Source organism: Syngnathus floridae, chromosome 14 (genome assembly GCF_059516105.1).
Source record: "Syngnathus floridae isolate MCC-2025c chromosome 14, RoL_Sflo_1.0, whole genome shotgun sequence".
NCBI classification, from domain to species: Eukaryota; Metazoa; Chordata; class Actinopteri; order Syngnathiformes; family Syngnathidae; genus Syngnathus; species Syngnathus floridae.
Window position 1 is genome coordinate 14082343 of NC_142426.1, and position 16762 is coordinate 14099104.

Below are 16762 nucleotides of genomic sequence, written 5' to 3' on the forward strand. Positions count from 1 at the left end.
TGTCAACGGCAGGGCCTAAAGGTCGACTATGTGACTTGTTGTGAATATGCTGGAGTTTATACGGCCCGCGTGATGAATAGCCGGTGTCAGGTGTTACCATGGCGATGATTACTCGGAAGCGGCCGAGGCATTATAAGCGTTGGAGATTTCTAGAAAGCCATCAAACGCTTGGCAGGCCATTTATTTCCAATACGCAGGTACTTTCGGCCGATCCCAATCTGTCTGCCTGGGCGTGTTTGTTTTCTTTTCACGGACAAAAGCGGCATCTCAGTCAAACGGCCGTGCTTCCGATTTAATTAGCCAGCAGCAGTGACGCGGATTACTCTCATTTCCGTCGGCCCCCGCCGCGAGAAAGAGCGGCGCAGCGTCTCGTTGCTCTGCGTGGCCAGAACGTGTTACTGTGACTTGTCGCTCTTCATCGCTTTCAAGCAGACTGTAAAAAGCCTGTAGACACGAGTCCCCCCCCACCCCCAAAAGCCAGAAGGCCTTGTCATAAACACGCCCCACCGTCCGCGACAAAAGAGGCCCCCTTCAAAGGTTTGCGTGGCAGCCTCTGATGCTTTGCCCATTTTACAAGGACGGGGGGGAGTTAAGCTAGGATGCGGCGCTCTCTTTTGGTCAGCGCCTCTTTTCTTTGCTGATCCGGGACATCTGTTCATAAAACCGTGGCATGGCACACCCGCAAATGCCATGTTTAGTGAAAAGCCTTAAAGTCCGTGTCTTCCTCCTCCGCCCCTGCTCTCCAGCCTTTCACCTGCCATCGTTGGGATTTGTGATTCAAACTAGGATGAAGGGGATCTAAACCTTTCAATCTCATCAGCAAACATGCTAATGCATAATCTTCTTTTTTTTTTGAAAATCAAGCTATTCAAACGAATGCAAACGATTTCAGGGCCTATTGCGCTGCTGCTTTGAAACTTACTTAGGCTGTCACATGCCATTTAGTGCATTTTTTTGCGTCTTTTGATTTTGGCACTAGAGAATGGAAAAGTTGAACACAAATAGAAATTGAGGCACTATTTGAAAAGTGGATGGCACCAGACCGATTGAATGTTTAGTGTTCAATTAACCGAGCATGCATCATGCATGAAGGCTGATCCGTTTGTGCTTACTCATCGTCTGAGGATGTTCTCAATTTGTTTTCAGAATTGGCACCAAGTAGAGCTGAAACAAAGTTGCTCAAACATCTCATTACAGTTAAACAAAATGACATTTCATCTGCAATCCCCCATGACTGCATTTGAAGGCCTGCCAGTTTATGTTTTGTCCGTGCATTTCGAAGTGTGTGTGTGTGTGTGTGTGTGTGTGTGTGTGTGTGTATATGCGTGCGTGCGTGCATGTGCGACCCTGAGTTCAGCAGCCCTGGAAGCAGAATGAGGGATGGCGGCAGTTTGTCTTCTAGTCTGGGCGCACGGTGCCCTTCATAGCCACCAGGCTCTAGCGACACCCTTGAATCGATGGCCGACGCCTCCGACGCAATTGAAATTCATCAAACAAAGCTGCGTAGAATCATCCTCCTCATCAGCAGCGGCGGCATACAAATGGTAGACAAGGAAGCTAGCGAGCACAAAGCGCACTGTCATGCTAATCGGCAGCCACGAGACACTAAAGTCTCCCGAGAGGGGGGGGAAATAGCGAGCGTGAACAAATCGGGAGAAACGTAGGGGAAAAGACTGTGTTTTCCTTTCGGAAACCTTTTAATTAAAAGGGAACCTGTCTGCAAGGAGACAGGGGGGGAAAAAAAGGATATTAAAGTCAAATACTTGGGGAGACCAGAACATGCGTCGTTATGGATTATCTTCAATAAGATGATCATAAGATGTTTACAAGAAATGGTAAGTGTCGTCCATTAATGTGTCTGAAAAGAGGAAATTATTCCTAAATTTAGATTTTATTAGGAAGATTTTTTCGCGAAAAATTGAAGACTGTACGCTTAACACTTAAAGAAAACCAATATACATAAATTGCACAGCATTCAAGGTCAAAGCAGGGACAAAACGAAGAAAAAAGGCTTTCATATATTTTCATCACCCTCACATGTTCAGTCTCATCATTCTGTGGCTTTTTCCCCGTGTGCCCTATTTGCCACCTTCCCGTCAGTTTTACATATAAATTGTTGCTGAAAAGACTTTGATTTCCATTTGTTCTTGCCATTTCAAGCTTCCGCCCCCAAAAAGTGTACTGGATGGTTGAAAGCCTGATATTTTTGTCTCTGCTCCCTTTTCTGGCTTAGCGCTGGCTGCACACGCTTGATCCATAAAGAGGGTCGTTTTCCATCGATGCGATGGCACGCGCAGCTTCAGCGCAGGCAGCAGCAAATCAAAGACCCTGATGCGTTGCAAACACTCTTGCCAAACCCCCTCCTTGCTCCAAATCTGCCCGTTTGCAGCCCCCCTTGGTAAGGCATTAAACTGGCTTTGGACAGGCTCGTGAAGGAGTTTGGAAGAGAACTGCCTGCTACATTCCGGAAGCTTGTACACGAGTCGCTCAAGCTAAATCTGACAAATCGCTACCAGCAGATTTGTGCGGCCGACACAAGTGTGTGGATTGTGTGCGTGTATACGTATACAGACGCACGTTTGTCTATTTTGTCTCGGGGTTGGTTTGTAGGCAACTGCGCTGCTGCTGCTGCTGCTAGCAAATCCAACGTTAATCTCCAGGGTCTCACTGGTGGCTTTTGGCCCTGAACTACAAAGTGGGTGGCAGGTGACGGACCTGAAAAAGTGTCTGTCATCCTCTCAAGTCTTGCACGTTCCCAGAGCGCTCATTAAAATGTGCGCGATCCGTCAGCACTACCTTAATGAGACGTTTCCTTTTTGCAGCCGTTTTGCATCATCTCTCGGATGCGGCGGCCAGAAATATTACAAAGACGTTTCTGATGAGACGCAAGGAATGTTTTCTCTGGTGAGCAGTCACTCAGACTCTTCACCAGGACACATCCTTTTCCCGTTTCATCCTAGTGTCAGATCTCAGATAGAGTGGGAAACACAGAGCAAACATACGTAGTATATATTTTTCTTTTAGGTTTTAGACTGGGCTCAGTTCAAAGTAAGGCATTCTCAGACTCAGACATTGCTATGAGTTCAAACACTTTGATATTTCTTGTCTGAGGGCCACCAATGGAGTGGCTTTCCTGCAATACACGACAGAGAAACAGAAAATGCATGTGCAGCGATCCCGTCGGACATTTTGGCCAAAGCAGTCGTTTGTCATGCACATCCAATTCTGGAAGCTAAAGGCCACCGCTTGCAGTTGTAGAGACCAAAAAGAATGTGAATTAACCGAACGAATTTAGTCTTGAAATATTTATGCCTTATCCTTTGATTATTTTATCCATTTATTTTTATTTATTCATTTGTATTTACTTGGCTGTATTTTATATTTTTGGTATTATATGTTTTCCTTGGTGCGTTGTGCTGTGTACGCAACGCATTGCATGAGAGCAGTCCAACAATTAAGCCTAGCTGTCCTCTATTTGTATGAGCAGTCAGTGGAGATGATCAGGCAAGAGCACTTCCACCCCTCATCTCTAGCAAATACGCACATAAGTGTTCTTCCCACTCGATAAAAACCAGAGGTGACAACTTGGCTCACCTTCTGTGAGCGTTGTGTCCTGGCTGACGGATGAAAGCGGAACAACACCGGACTAACTTGGTCCCCTCGAGGCTTCTCCGCGAAAAATGCAAAAAATCTTCCCGTTCACTCACGAGGGGGGATGTCATTATTTAGCGAGCGGCACCCATGCACTTTCATTTGAATTCATCTTAAAAAGCGAATGAGTTCATCCCCAACTGTTGCGATATTCCAACTGTGGAGGTAAAACACATTTGCTATTCCTTTTTTTCATCCCTCGGCCGGCCGGCCGGCCGATAAGGATAAGACCTGGAACTCCAGCCTGCTGAACATGCCGGGAAATCAAAGAGAATACCAGAGATCTGTTTAATAATTTATTTGCATATGATTATCGTAAAAATACTGAAGGAGAAATGCAGATTTTTCTTCTAGCTTTCTGGCGTTCTTTTTGGGATATACAGTATCTACTACACCTTGAATTGCACAGGAAAAAGTCTGCCCTTACAGACGCACATTTTCTTCTTTCATTGTGACATATAGTTTCAGATATGAAATGAGCGTTACACTTTCCATTTTGCCATTGTTTGCTCCTCAACAACAAACAAACAAGCATGTAAACAAAGGTCACGCGGAGGCCAAAGTCAGGTCAGAAAGCAGTCAAATGTCGATTGATCTAAAGAGTTACTGTATGTATTTATATACAGGCAGCCATTTATCGAAATAGGAACTGCAGTGGACAATGTTCACGAGAAACGGACCGCTAAACGGTCGACTTTCAATCCACGTTGTAGGTCAGTTCGATATCAAGGTCACCGTGCTTACATTAGCGTGACCCTATCTTTCTTCTTTTTTTTTTTCAACTCAAACTGTGACATGTTTGCCCAAGCAAGAGCTACATTTCACAGGTTTCGTTCATTAAAAATGGAAAAAAAACAAGATCAAAAGCTGTCGCCATTTTGTCCTTTCAAAGAGATACTCATTCATTCCGGTCTGATTAATCACAGGAAGAAAAAAAACAAAACCAGACAACACGCAAGCGCACAAGCGTTGTAATAAAAAACGTTGAGCCCCCAGTAAAAAAAGCACAAATACACTTCATCAGTCATAAGTTAGCATTCAAAACAATGCGTATATGTTTCAAATAAGAAAACGCGGACCTTAAAGTCCAATAGCAAATGCCACCAAAGCAACATATAAGGTGGAAGATTCCACTTTGGCATGCACGGGACGGACGTGTCCAGCACAGTGTCATGTGCGGTCTTCCTCTGGCAGGAGAGACCGCGTGAAGACTTGGATGCTTTGTACACAATGACAACACGCAAGTGCGCTAGGTACGTGTGTGGAAGACAGAGTATAGGAGGAAGCCGATTCACCTCGAACTTGTCCCCTCTCCCCAAAAAAGGAAGAGAAAAGAACACGATTGCTTAGGTAAAAAAAAAAAATCGAATCAAATTAGAAAGCTCCGTATCATTTGTTCTTTCGCTTTTTAACTGGCAATCGAAATAGAGTGGGGCGGGGGAATCAAAGGATCTCATTATTTAATTTATTGATTTATTATTTTGATTCATTATTATTATATAGTATATATATACATATATTATATAATAAAATATAATAAAAGTATACATATATTATAAAATAATACATAACAAACAGATGAAAATAATGAATAAACAAAATAAAACTAAGATATTTGTAATGGGAAAACATGATTCGGAATTCGAATGATTCACTTCTCCAACAGCCTTCTGGAATGGATTGTGGTCGAAAACCAAGGCTCCACTGTATGTATATATATATATCTATATATCTCCTTTTTGGATTGCCAATTTATAGTGGAAAGAACAAATTGAATAACAAAAAACAAAGAAAAAGACATCTACAAGTCATCTTCGAATCTTGGCACTGTCGGATCCTTGGAGACCCTCATCCGAGTTTGTGTGAGCTTCACTCTCGAAGAGAGAGAAGCCCAACTGGCTCCCAACCAGCAGAAACACATGCAGACATGCAAACACAACCTGAGAGGGCCCATAAGAAGTTTGGCTTCATGCCAACAGTCACAAAACCACAAATGAAGAACACACGCACACACACGCGCGCAAACGTGCACACACACACACACACAGACACACACAGACACACACACAAACCGCAATGGAAGGTCCGCTTTGAACACAAAGTCTCTGAGCGCTCGCACAAACTAATTCGAGCGGTCCTTCCTGTACAGCGGGAGCTTCCCTCTTTTTCTTCTCTTCTTTATTGTACATGGGACTCTCTCTTCTCTCCACATCAGAGTTTTCTAGGTAGTTTCTTTCGGGCTTTCCGTCTCCTCCAGGTTGCTTTTGCGTCAGCTCACACTCTGATTGGGAGCGTTTGGCTCATTTGTTGCCGCACGATTTCCTCACTGCTGTCAGGACTTTTCCTGTTGTGTCCCGGCAGTGTTCCTCCGAGCCTCAGCAGGTCCCTGTCGGTACAAGTCGTACAACGTCAGCGGCCGACCGGGTCCTGAACGATGTGACCCGTAACCATCGTCAATTTCGCCACTTGCTCCCTGGGGTGCCGTACAATTTCTTTCCAAATATTTGTTAAGCCGAGGCACGTATTTTAGAGTGGAAAAATCAATGTCACAATGTCACAGCGCATATATACTATCCTGAAAGAATGATGTGTGGTGGGTGTAATTAATGATTCTACCTGTCTCTATGTTGCTGGCATGCTGGCAATCAATCAACAAAGATGCATTTCTTTGTCGTAAATAAATATAGTGGGAGAGCAAGTATTCAATAAATGCTTCAAAGTGCGTCAGTGACTTTTCTACATGGGAAAAGAGCTGCAGGAATGTCATTTTGAAGTGATAAACAATCCTATTTGATCTTTTATTAGCCTGGAGCTAAGGTGGAGACGAGTCGTCGATTTAGTGCGTTTGTTTTATTGGCGTATCGGCAGTTGCCGTCACAAGGAAACCGTATTTGCCCAAATATGGTCAATTTGATATTGTTCCAAAAACTGATGGGCAACTATTGGTCTGTGCCTGCCTCATCTGTTATTTTGACAATTTGAATAAACGTATTCACTCCTGAAAGCTCAACTGGCTTTTTTTGTCTGGTTAGGGGAATGAGCAGAGAATTGGATGTGGAAGGAAATGCGCTGCAACTTAAATCAATGACAGTGTACGCAATTAAAAATCGGTATTAAATCAGTGAACATGATTTTGGGGTTGTGGTTTTAATGATGGTATATGAGAGCAACATTAGATAATGAGCTCATAGCAAATTAAATGATGCTGGACTGTAAGCGATTTGGAAGGAATGAACTTTAACAAAAAAAAAAAAAAAAAAAGAAAGATACACCATAATTCAACGGCAATTTATTTTGCCGACCACCCAGGGCCCACCGTTTGAGAACAACTGGGCTCGGAAGTGTTGCCTTCATATCCTCTCCCTCCCTCGGGACGCTATCTAGCCAACCATCGTTACGATCGCAGTCGCTCCGACAACGCAATACGTTTCTCCTCCTCGCTATCTCTCGCTGTTGCATACAGATGAGGCCATAAATGAATCATTGGCATGTCATCGGCACACAGCGACACGTAGCGTAACACGCGTAGACGCTCGTCTCGCGCGCATTTTTCCCTCGTTGCCCCAAGACGGCAGCGGGCGGGCGCGCGCTCTCCCTGATGCATTAAAAAGCTCATTAGCTAGCTAATTAAACACATTCCTCTCTTTTAGCGTCTCCTCAATCTCCCTTATTACTCACACTTCATCACAGCCTGCTTTTCCACATCAGCGGCCTTGGCCGCTGTCTGTCCTATCGCCGAGATTCCGAGATCTCGCCCAGCAAGTATTGAGGGAATTAAACCGAGGTCAGCCGTTACATTTCCACACGCAATTAGCTTCACCGAGCCCAAAGCCTGGCATGTATCGCTCGCCCTTGGGGCCTCTGCTGCTCGCCCCAAGCTGTGAGCCGAGGAGCTGGCACACACACACACACACCACCTGGATGCCTGATGTGTCATTGTCACCTTTTGCGCCCATCGCAAGCGGGATAGCATTACAGAGCCGGCCGGAAACAGACGACGTGCGCTTCAGTCGTTACGCGGTCCCAGACAGCGGCACAGTGCAAGCGAGTCAAGCGGTATTTATGCAGCGCATTTCAATGAGCTTCATATCATTAAAAATTGAAAGCGTTTACAAATACAAGTATTTGAGACATTCACAAGCGTATGTATGTAGAAGTAAAAAGTAGCTGAAGGGCGAAAAAGTATACCCTCATTTCTGGACTATAAGCCGCACCAGCTAAAATTAGGGGAACATCTCGTTCTCTTAATTCATAAGCCGCGCTGGACTATCTATCGCCGCGTTCAAAGCTGGTGCAAAAAAGTAGTGGCTTCTAGTCGGGAAAATACAGTATGGGATTCAGTACGTGTGACAGACAATCTGCAAATGGTTGGTAATAAAGCACATATCGGGCTGGCATCCTGAAGATTGGATGCCAGCCCAACATTTTCTGCACAAACGCAGTCCAGATAGTCGTCGTATTCGCTGCGCTCGACACACCGAGAACCGGGCGCACCACTGCCTATGAATAAGTTGACTTCACAGTGGCAGAGAGAGAGAGAGAGAGAGAGAGAGAGACATGCCACAAGAAAAGCCTTCCAGGTCTTGTGGTTTCTTTCTCCAAACAAGCTGAAAGCAGTCAAAGCCTACAAGAAGGAATCTCATTTGCCTCTTTGTCAGGCCGCCATATTTGTCTTAAGCAAGACATCTTATTCCAACAACCCCGGCCGGGGGCATAGCCAACATCTCCATGTAAACAAGGCTTCACCCTCTGCTTCACAGCTGTCATATAAAATAGAGGGCACAACTTCACATGGGGTGAAAGAGCACATATTGCGTCATCCTTCGGTTTTTATTTGCAGAGCTTGGTTTGTGTTGGGGGTGGACTGAAAGAATTACACGCTCATTATCAGTGGTGGCGAATAAACTATATCGACTTTATTATGTTATCTATTGGGGGTGGAACCAAAAGCAATTTGAAATAGAAAAACAAGCTTTGATTCAAAGGATCCCAGTGCACCGAATCGAACCCAATGAATCAAATCATAATATTCCTGTATATTGACTAGAGATTTAAAACTTTAAAGAAAATGCCGCGTTAACAGTACTGAGAAGTTCGTTCGTACGTATGTAGTATGTGGAGGAAAAAAAAAAAAAAGAAACTTATTGCATCACACCCACTTGAATTTAGCCGTAGTCCTCTTCATACAGTATGAATTTGTCAGTCAAGAGTGTCAAACCAGTGACATGTCTACCGTTTGGATGAATGTACTATAAATAATTCATATTTTTAATTTCAGAAAAAACGGTCGTATTTTCCAGCCACGTCACATTTCTTTTTTTCTTTTCAGTTGTGTCAAACTATCAACACATCGATGTTGACTTTTTTTTTTGACTTTTCTCCCAAAGTGCATGTACTTCTAGCACTTAAGAAGTAAATCAGCGCGTGTACTTTTCTCAGACTTTTTTCCCCTCCCCAAAAAACTCAAGTATCTCTGCTTCTAAGAACATAAGGAGTTCTTTTGCCACTGCTGCTCATTATTACCGAAGATGATTACTGTACAATAGAACTTTGAGCAGAAATGTGAAAATTTGGTGCTACGATGCTGAGTGCTCGCTCATCCCATCATTAAACCTGACTCTTTGACTTGGGTGGGCAGTCACATGATAAAAAACACACACAGTGGGATTTCACAGCCATCTAAGAGTGAAAAAGGCTCCCTTCACTTCCCACCGAGTTGGTGCACAGCAGGCAGCTGGCTCAAAGCTGCGCTCACACAATGCTCCCCCCCCCTTCAGTGTCATACATTGTCACAAAAAAAGAAAACCAGAAGTTTAGCCGACGTGGAGACTGAAACATTGATGAGCTCACCTCAATTTAATTCACCATTTTACTCAGTCAAGGCAAAAACGGACACAAATTTGACTGTTGATGCAAATGGATGTGGATGTTGATTTCCTAACCATCTTGGATTGCATCTGCCAAAAAGCAGTCATTTTAGGACAGGTGTATGCAAATGAGATGAATATAGCACCATCAATGGGATCGATCTAACCTGAGGCAGATTTGACCATGTGTCTGAAAGCAGCCGGGTAAAAATGAGAGACGTACGGAAGAAACCCGAGCCCTCTTTTAAATAGCCCCTTTGTACTGCACCGACGTTAACAAATAAAGGTGACCATCGTGATTCATGTTTCGGTTCGATACAGTTGAATGTATCTTTTAACAGGCCTACTTGTGTTATTTGCCTCCATTTAAAAACATCAACTCACACATGGGAATCAATGCATCTTGAAGGCCGGCCTGCCTGCCTGCCTGCCTGCCTGCCTGCCTTCTGTTGAAGAATAAATGAGGCTGGCTAATGATTTATTAATTTGCCGACAGTTGAGTGCAATCACGTCTCTAAACACAGCTGACAAAACAATGGCAAATCCTTGAAATGTGTGGTTCTCAACTTTTAGATTAATAATAATCATAATGAAATAATCCAATTGAATACTACTACTACTAATAATAATAATAAATAAATAAATAGATGAATAAATGAGTGATAATAATAAATAATAATAATTTGGAATGTCAATAATACAATCACTTGAGGACTGACCAACTTGAGAAAACCTGTTTAATATGCTTAATTGGCACTAGGATTGAGAAAGTCACTTCCTTGTAACGTCTGAGCGCCCCTGATATACACAAGTTGCATTCAAAAGAGCATTTCAAGCTCGTGCGCACATACCCTGAGTACGTGCTCGTCACCACCTTGAGGCTGCCGGCGTTGCGCAGCAGCTTGTCCAACGTGTTGACGATACGCGAGAACTTGGGCCTCAGGTTGCGCTCCTTCATCCAGCACTCCAACATGAGCTGGTGTAGCACCATGGGGCAGTCCATGGGTGGGGGAAGCCGGTAGTCCTGCTCCACTGCAGTCATCACCTGCAGAACGCATTTGGAAAACTTTATTGATGATGGCAGTGCAGAGGAGCAATTCAGGGAAGCGCCACTGCGGCTTACACAAGTTCATACCAAATAAAGAAGGCCTACAGTGGAGTATATCTACTATATTCCTGAGCTAGTAGCACTTGATATGAATTGATAGTACTTCCTGATTTCGATTTGAATTTTTCAAATGGATATCGGTTCTAGCCATGGGCCTTGAGATGATTTTTGCTTTTAACTCGAGAAAGAGGTGCTGCTGAAAGTCAAACTCGAATTGATTTTTCTATTCATATAAAATCCAATAACAATTTGTTGTAGACCTCTGTTGAATTGGAGTGATTTTTTTTTGTGTATGCAAAGTGAAAAGCTGCATTGTCAAAAGCAGCTTTGCTGAAGACATTTGGGAGCGATACAATTTAAGGGAGAAATCCAATCCAACATGTTCCGAAGCTTAATCTTATCAGATAAGATTCTTAGTACATTGAACTTTCTTGAAGCCAGAGGGAATTCAGGCCTGGGATTAAAGTTCTTTTTAACGATGACAATTCGACACGTTTTCTCACTGAGCCTTGGCGATTGATTTTTTGTTTGTTATGGAAGTATGAAAATAATCTACAGATGCTTCTTTTTATGAGCGGCAATAAACCTCACTATCGTATATTACCTGTTGTACTTTTTCCATACGCTTTTAAACCCCCCCCCCGACAATAAAAAAAAAAACCCATTGCCATCGAGGACTACAGTCTGTTTTTTTCCATCGCCCTCCTCTTCTCCTTCAGCGTGGAATTTCATTTTTATGTTAGGCTTGCGGCAGACGAGAACCTCTCTACATCTTCTGTTTGTCGACTGTTGCTTATTGAGCAAAGACTGCGGCACAAAAGCGAGTGGGAACAACGGAGGCCCTTGACTCTGACACTTTCATTACGGCACGTGGCTTTTGTTGGTGGCAATTTGCATCGCCTCTTTATTTTGCTCCGTTCTTATCGGCACGACAAGCGCGCCTTTGAATCGCAGCGCCGAGCAGATATTCCACTGAGAATCGCGAAGCCGATCCAGTGTGTGTGATGGAGGGAGGGACACACTTTGCTGCGAGCTCACCACTGGAGTTGCTACGTCTGTGTGTTGCAGATAGCCCGAGGGCAACAAGGGCCCATGTCAAAGAGTGTATGCGTGGATGTGTCACGGGGGAGCTTTGCGGTCTGCATATTTGGGAGCGTTGCAAGGCGAGCAGACTAAAGTTGTAAAATAGGGTCAAATAAAGCACAACACAGACGCACTGCTGCAGCGAGGAGATAAAGAGTGCGGCCGAGTCAGACGGTGGATTGGAAACACGGCCAGAAATGTAAAGCTGCGCATGCCTTGCATCTCCGATTGTACCTCAAATATTTCTGCTTGACTTGGGTGCGGTTGGGCACTTTTTAGCAAGGTTCATGATTTGTTCCGCATCCATATCACGTCTTTTTAAGCAATCGTGTTTGAACAGGAACACGGATAAGATCAACGTTAGAGTTGTGCGCATTTAGTCTCGTACTATGTTGCGCCACAATGTGGGGGCAGCACTGAGAAGACCTACTGGAAGAGAAGCGGCATAATTGAGAGCAAGAAGATGAGACCGATAAGGAATAGGAACATTGGAAGATACTGCATCCGTGTAGTTTGACATCATATGTGAGCATTACTTTGTACTGTTGATGGGACAATAGCGTCGACTCACGTCTTGGTTGCTCATGTCCCAGTATGGCCTTTCTCCATATGACACCACCTCCCACATCACGATGCCATAACTCCACACGTCACTCGCAGAGGTGAACTTTCTGAAAGCGATGGCCTCTGGCGCTGTCCACCGGATGGGGATTTTCCCTCCCTGCTCACACACACAAATACGGAAGAATGGTCACAAAGTGAGGAATACTAAGTCATGAGAAATAGGCAGTTGGCGCACATTCAGCGTACGTTCAGAAACAAATGTTCATTTTTGCCTTACAAATGACCTTCTTTGAATCATTCAATTGTTTTCCATCCATCCAGCCATCCATCCATCCATCCATCCATCCATCCATTCAGCCATCCATCCATCTTCTTCCGCTTATCCGGGGTCGGGTCGCGGGGGCAGCAGCTTCAGGAGGGACTCCCAGGCTTCCCTCTCCCTAGCCACTTCATCCAGCTCATCCCGGGGGATCCCAAGGCGTTCCCAGGCCAGCTGAGAGACATAGTCTCCCAATCACGCCCTTCCAGGTCTCACTGTCATTGCCCACATGAGCATTGAAGTCACCCAGGACAACAATGGAGTCCCCAGAAGGAGCGCTTTCCAGCACTTCCGCCAGGGATCCCAAGAAGGGTGGGTACTCTGAGCTGCCGTTTGGTGCATAGACACAAACAACAGTCAGGACCCGTCCCCCCACCCGAAGGCGGAGGGAGGCTACCCTCTCGTTCACCGGGGCGAACGCCAATGTGCAGGCGCCAGGACGGGGGGCAATAAGCATGCCCACACCTGCTCGACGCCTCTCACCGTGGGCAACTCCAGAGTGGAAGAGAGTCCAGCCCCTCTCGAGAGGGCTAGTACCGGAACCCAAACTGTGCGTGGAGGCAAGTCGAGTCGGAACTTTTCTGCCTCGCACACCGGTTCGGGCTCCTTTCCAGCCAGAGAGGTGACATTCCATGTCCCAAGAGCCAGCTTCTGCAGCCGGCCGGGGATCGGACCGCCAAGGCCTTTGGCCGCCGCCCAGCTCACGTTGCAACCGACCCCTTTGGCCCCTCCCACAGGTAGTGAGCCCATGGGAAGTTAGTTTTTCTTTGTGTTTTAAAAAAGAAGTTGACATAAAATCCACAAATTTCAAACAAAAAAGAACAGAGAGAAGAATAAATCTCATACTATATTCGGCACATTTTTTTTACAGGAAATATTTAAATTTCACAAGTAATTTTCACTTCTAGCATCTCTATATAAATAAATTGGCCATAAATTTCTTTTTTTTCCCGCCCTTGGTTTTGACCACTATCTTAATTTCCCAAATGACAGATTTGATGGCCTTGTTAAACGAATGAATTGACCTTTTGTTTCTCATTAAGCAATATATTTCTTCTTTCACTATCATATGGGGAAAATTTCTTAGCATTTGAAAGTAATAGACAAAATACTCACCAGCGAGCTTGTATAAGTGGGGTCAGCCGAAGTGTCATCCAGGAAGCGAGACAAACCAAAGTCTGAGACCTTGCACACCAAGTTGCTGTTGACCAGGATATTGCGGGCGGCGAGGTCTCTGTGGACGTAGTTCATGTCCGACAGGTACTTCATTCCCGAAGCGATGCCACGCAGCATCCCCACCAGCTGAGTGACTGTGAAGCGGCCGTCGTTCAGCTGAGGGCACAAAAGCGTGGATGGTGCTTGATTAGAGAGGCAAGCAAAACAAAGAGAAACGTGGCCAAAGGATATGTCACGAAAAGAAAATAGTATATGAGGCCAGCAATCAGTCAGTCAGTCAGTCAGTCAGTCACTGAAGGCACGTCACCACAACAGCTGCCTGACAGTTACTGACAGCTGACCTTTTATGTGCATTCTGCCCAGTCAGATCTCCAATTAGACAAAAACAAGAAAACAGAGGTGAATATTGCACTCTGCCATTAACGATTGTGTTCTCTTGCTATATTGTTCATCATTGGCAGCTGTTTTTGGTTGGTTAAAAGGACTTTTTATCACTTAGCAAATTTCGACCTCAATACGGTACAGCGTTTCCATTTTCTTCTCTTTCCGCTGGAGAAGCCTGACACAAAACTCTATTCATTTCGTTTGAACCCAAATGGGACTCAATATTCATCACTCATTGGAGTGCCATGTTTGAAAATGGACGTCGAATTAATAACAAAAAACGTCAAGACACAATTGAGGTAAAAATTGCATTCTTCAAGGCTGAAACAGAACATTTCCATTCGTCGAGCATTTCATCCAAGTCCAATGCAACAGTGCTGGTTTGAACGTTTTGAAATCAGAGAATACATTGAAATTGCGTTTGTTTCTCGTCTTTTCGAATCCTCGTTCGTGTGACCAGGGGACGACACGCACGCTTCGTCGTTTTGTTTGTGTCATTGTTTTATGGCGTAGGACAACTCGCTGGAAACAATGGCCTTAGGGAGGAGCAGACTCTGAGTGGACATTCATTTCTCTATAAACAGCACCATTTCTATCGAATGAAGACAATTATGTTTACTTCTCCAGAGGCATTTTGGGAACATGAATGCATTTGAAACAGAAGCGAGAGGAAAAATGCCATTTTGTTCAGATCCTGAAAAACATTCATTGGATTCTTTCTATCAGTGATTATAATGAGTAATGACCACAGCAACACTTAAAAGTGCATTTGCTATTATGTTGACATGCCATTTCAGGCGCTGCGGCTGATTAATCATACAGCTCGCCAATTGATGGAGGGGCTTGTGGCTGCAATAAATGTCTGGTGGATTTCAAAGTCGTAAACTGATGTTGACAGTCTCCTCTTGCACAACTTATATCTTATTCAATTCTAGAAGTGCAGGATGTTGGATAAGCAGTCCTTACATAGCAAAAGAAATCGTGGAACAAATTTGACTTCTAATAAAAGGTGAGGGCGTTAAAACCAAAACAATTTGAAACATATTTTTATAGGATACTCCAATGATTTGGATGGGATTTGTTTATAATTATTTGTTTCGATTATTATTATTTGGTTCTTTTCTATATATGCCTTTTTGCATACCATCATTATTAATATGATTGTATCTCATATTATCATTATTATGATTATAATCCCCCCAGATCGTGTGTGACACATGATTAGTGGATATACTATGTAACCAGAAAAACGGTCACTGAAGGTCAGATCATTGATTCACCAAAAACATTAAAAAAAAAAAGATTTGCCTAACAATCTTCTTTCAGAGCAACCATGTGTTTTTGTCAGATGTAAACGAAACGTAATAGCCCTCCCCCCCCCCGCACAGTTGTAAACGTACTGTACGACGCCTCATTCCCCACCCTGTCTTTGTTCGGCACACATTCAAACGCAACACTTTCTTCCCACCTGGAGTTTACGCGTTGAAAAAGAGTGTCAGCATCAGTTTGGAGCGTCAAGCCGAGAGACTGCGCGCGTCTACAAACGTTAGATTGCGCATTTAATCTCGATCACTCAGCAAGTCGACACCTCGGGCTGTTTTATGGAGCGGAAAACATGCCGATAACCCGGGGGTGTTGTGAGCGCCTGCCTGCCTGCCTGCCACTGTCTATGTGCCGTTCTGGCAGGCATATTTTGAGAGCGTGTTCCTCAACAGGTCAAATCACATTTCGCTCCCATATCGTTCAAGAAAACACGCGCGCACGCACACGCACACTACAACTCACATGGCGAGTTACTTGTTTCCAGGCTTACCCGCAGAAAGGAGTCAAGCGCGCCATTCTCCATGAATTCCGTGATAATCAGGACCGGACAGCTCCGCGTCAGCACGCCCTCCAGCCGGATGACGTTGGGATGGTCGAACTGGCCCATGATGGACGCCTCGGCCAGGAAGTCCCGCCTCTGGCGCTCTGTGTAGCCCGCTTTCAGGGTCTTGATGGCCACCACCATTTCCCTGCGGCCGGCCTGCTTTAGTCGCCCGCGACACACCTCGCCGAACTCGCCTGAGGTGATACAAGGGGTGTGGCCAAACAAGGGTGTGGGGGAGGGAGGTGAGGTGAGGTGAGGTGAGGTGAGGGTGATGAGGGAAAAGGAAGGGTCAAGTGAGTCGAGGAGAGAAAAGGAGGGCAAGCTGGAGAGTGTACACTACGATGGCAAAAGGGAAACTGCTTTCATCGGAATGAGGTCAGTGCCAAATTGTGTGTGTTGGGGGTAAAAAATAGCAGCGATGGATGGGCCAGTCAGATTTCAAATGTGTCCTCTGCCTGGTCGGTCGGAGCAAAACTTATTAAATGACATCCAATTTTGACGAGCAAAATACGCAAGCACAAATGAATTAGCTCATTCACTGATGTGGACGGACGTCAGCTGGAATCCAAACTTACTCTCGAGTACATTTTCTCAATGGCATTGGGCATCAAAGAAGGTCTCGCCCAAATTTTCCGAGAAATTCAACTTTGTAAAGCGCTGTAATGACTAACGCGTGCCTAGAAATGGCAACGTTGCATTGCTTTGGGTTGGAAATTAGCACAGCTTTTGCGTCAAACAAAGAA

The 16762-nt window shown here is 44.7% G+C and overlaps 1 protein-coding gene across 2 annotated transcripts in view; it reads right to left on the reverse strand.

The window, feature by feature from the left end:
* Positions 1–3933: 3933 nt before the first annotated feature.
* Positions 3934–16762, reverse strand: part of LOC148387962 (ephrin type-B receptor 3-like) — a 37867-nt gene continuing 25038 nt past the window's right edge. For both annotated transcript variants that reach the window (XM_088395591.1, XM_088395592.1), the window contains 5 exons: positions 15966–16213; positions 13709–13924; positions 12281–12430; positions 10370–10563; positions 3934–6037 (listed from right to left, as the gene is read on the reverse strand). In XM_088395591.1, the coding sequence (XP_088251717.1) occupies positions 5926–6037; positions 10370–10563; positions 12281–12430; positions 13709–13924; positions 15966–16213 (920 nt within the window). In that variant the 3' untranslated portion in view covers positions 3934–5925. The remainder of the gene's footprint in view (positions 6038–10369; positions 10564–12280; positions 12431–13708; positions 13925–15965; positions 16214–16762) is intronic.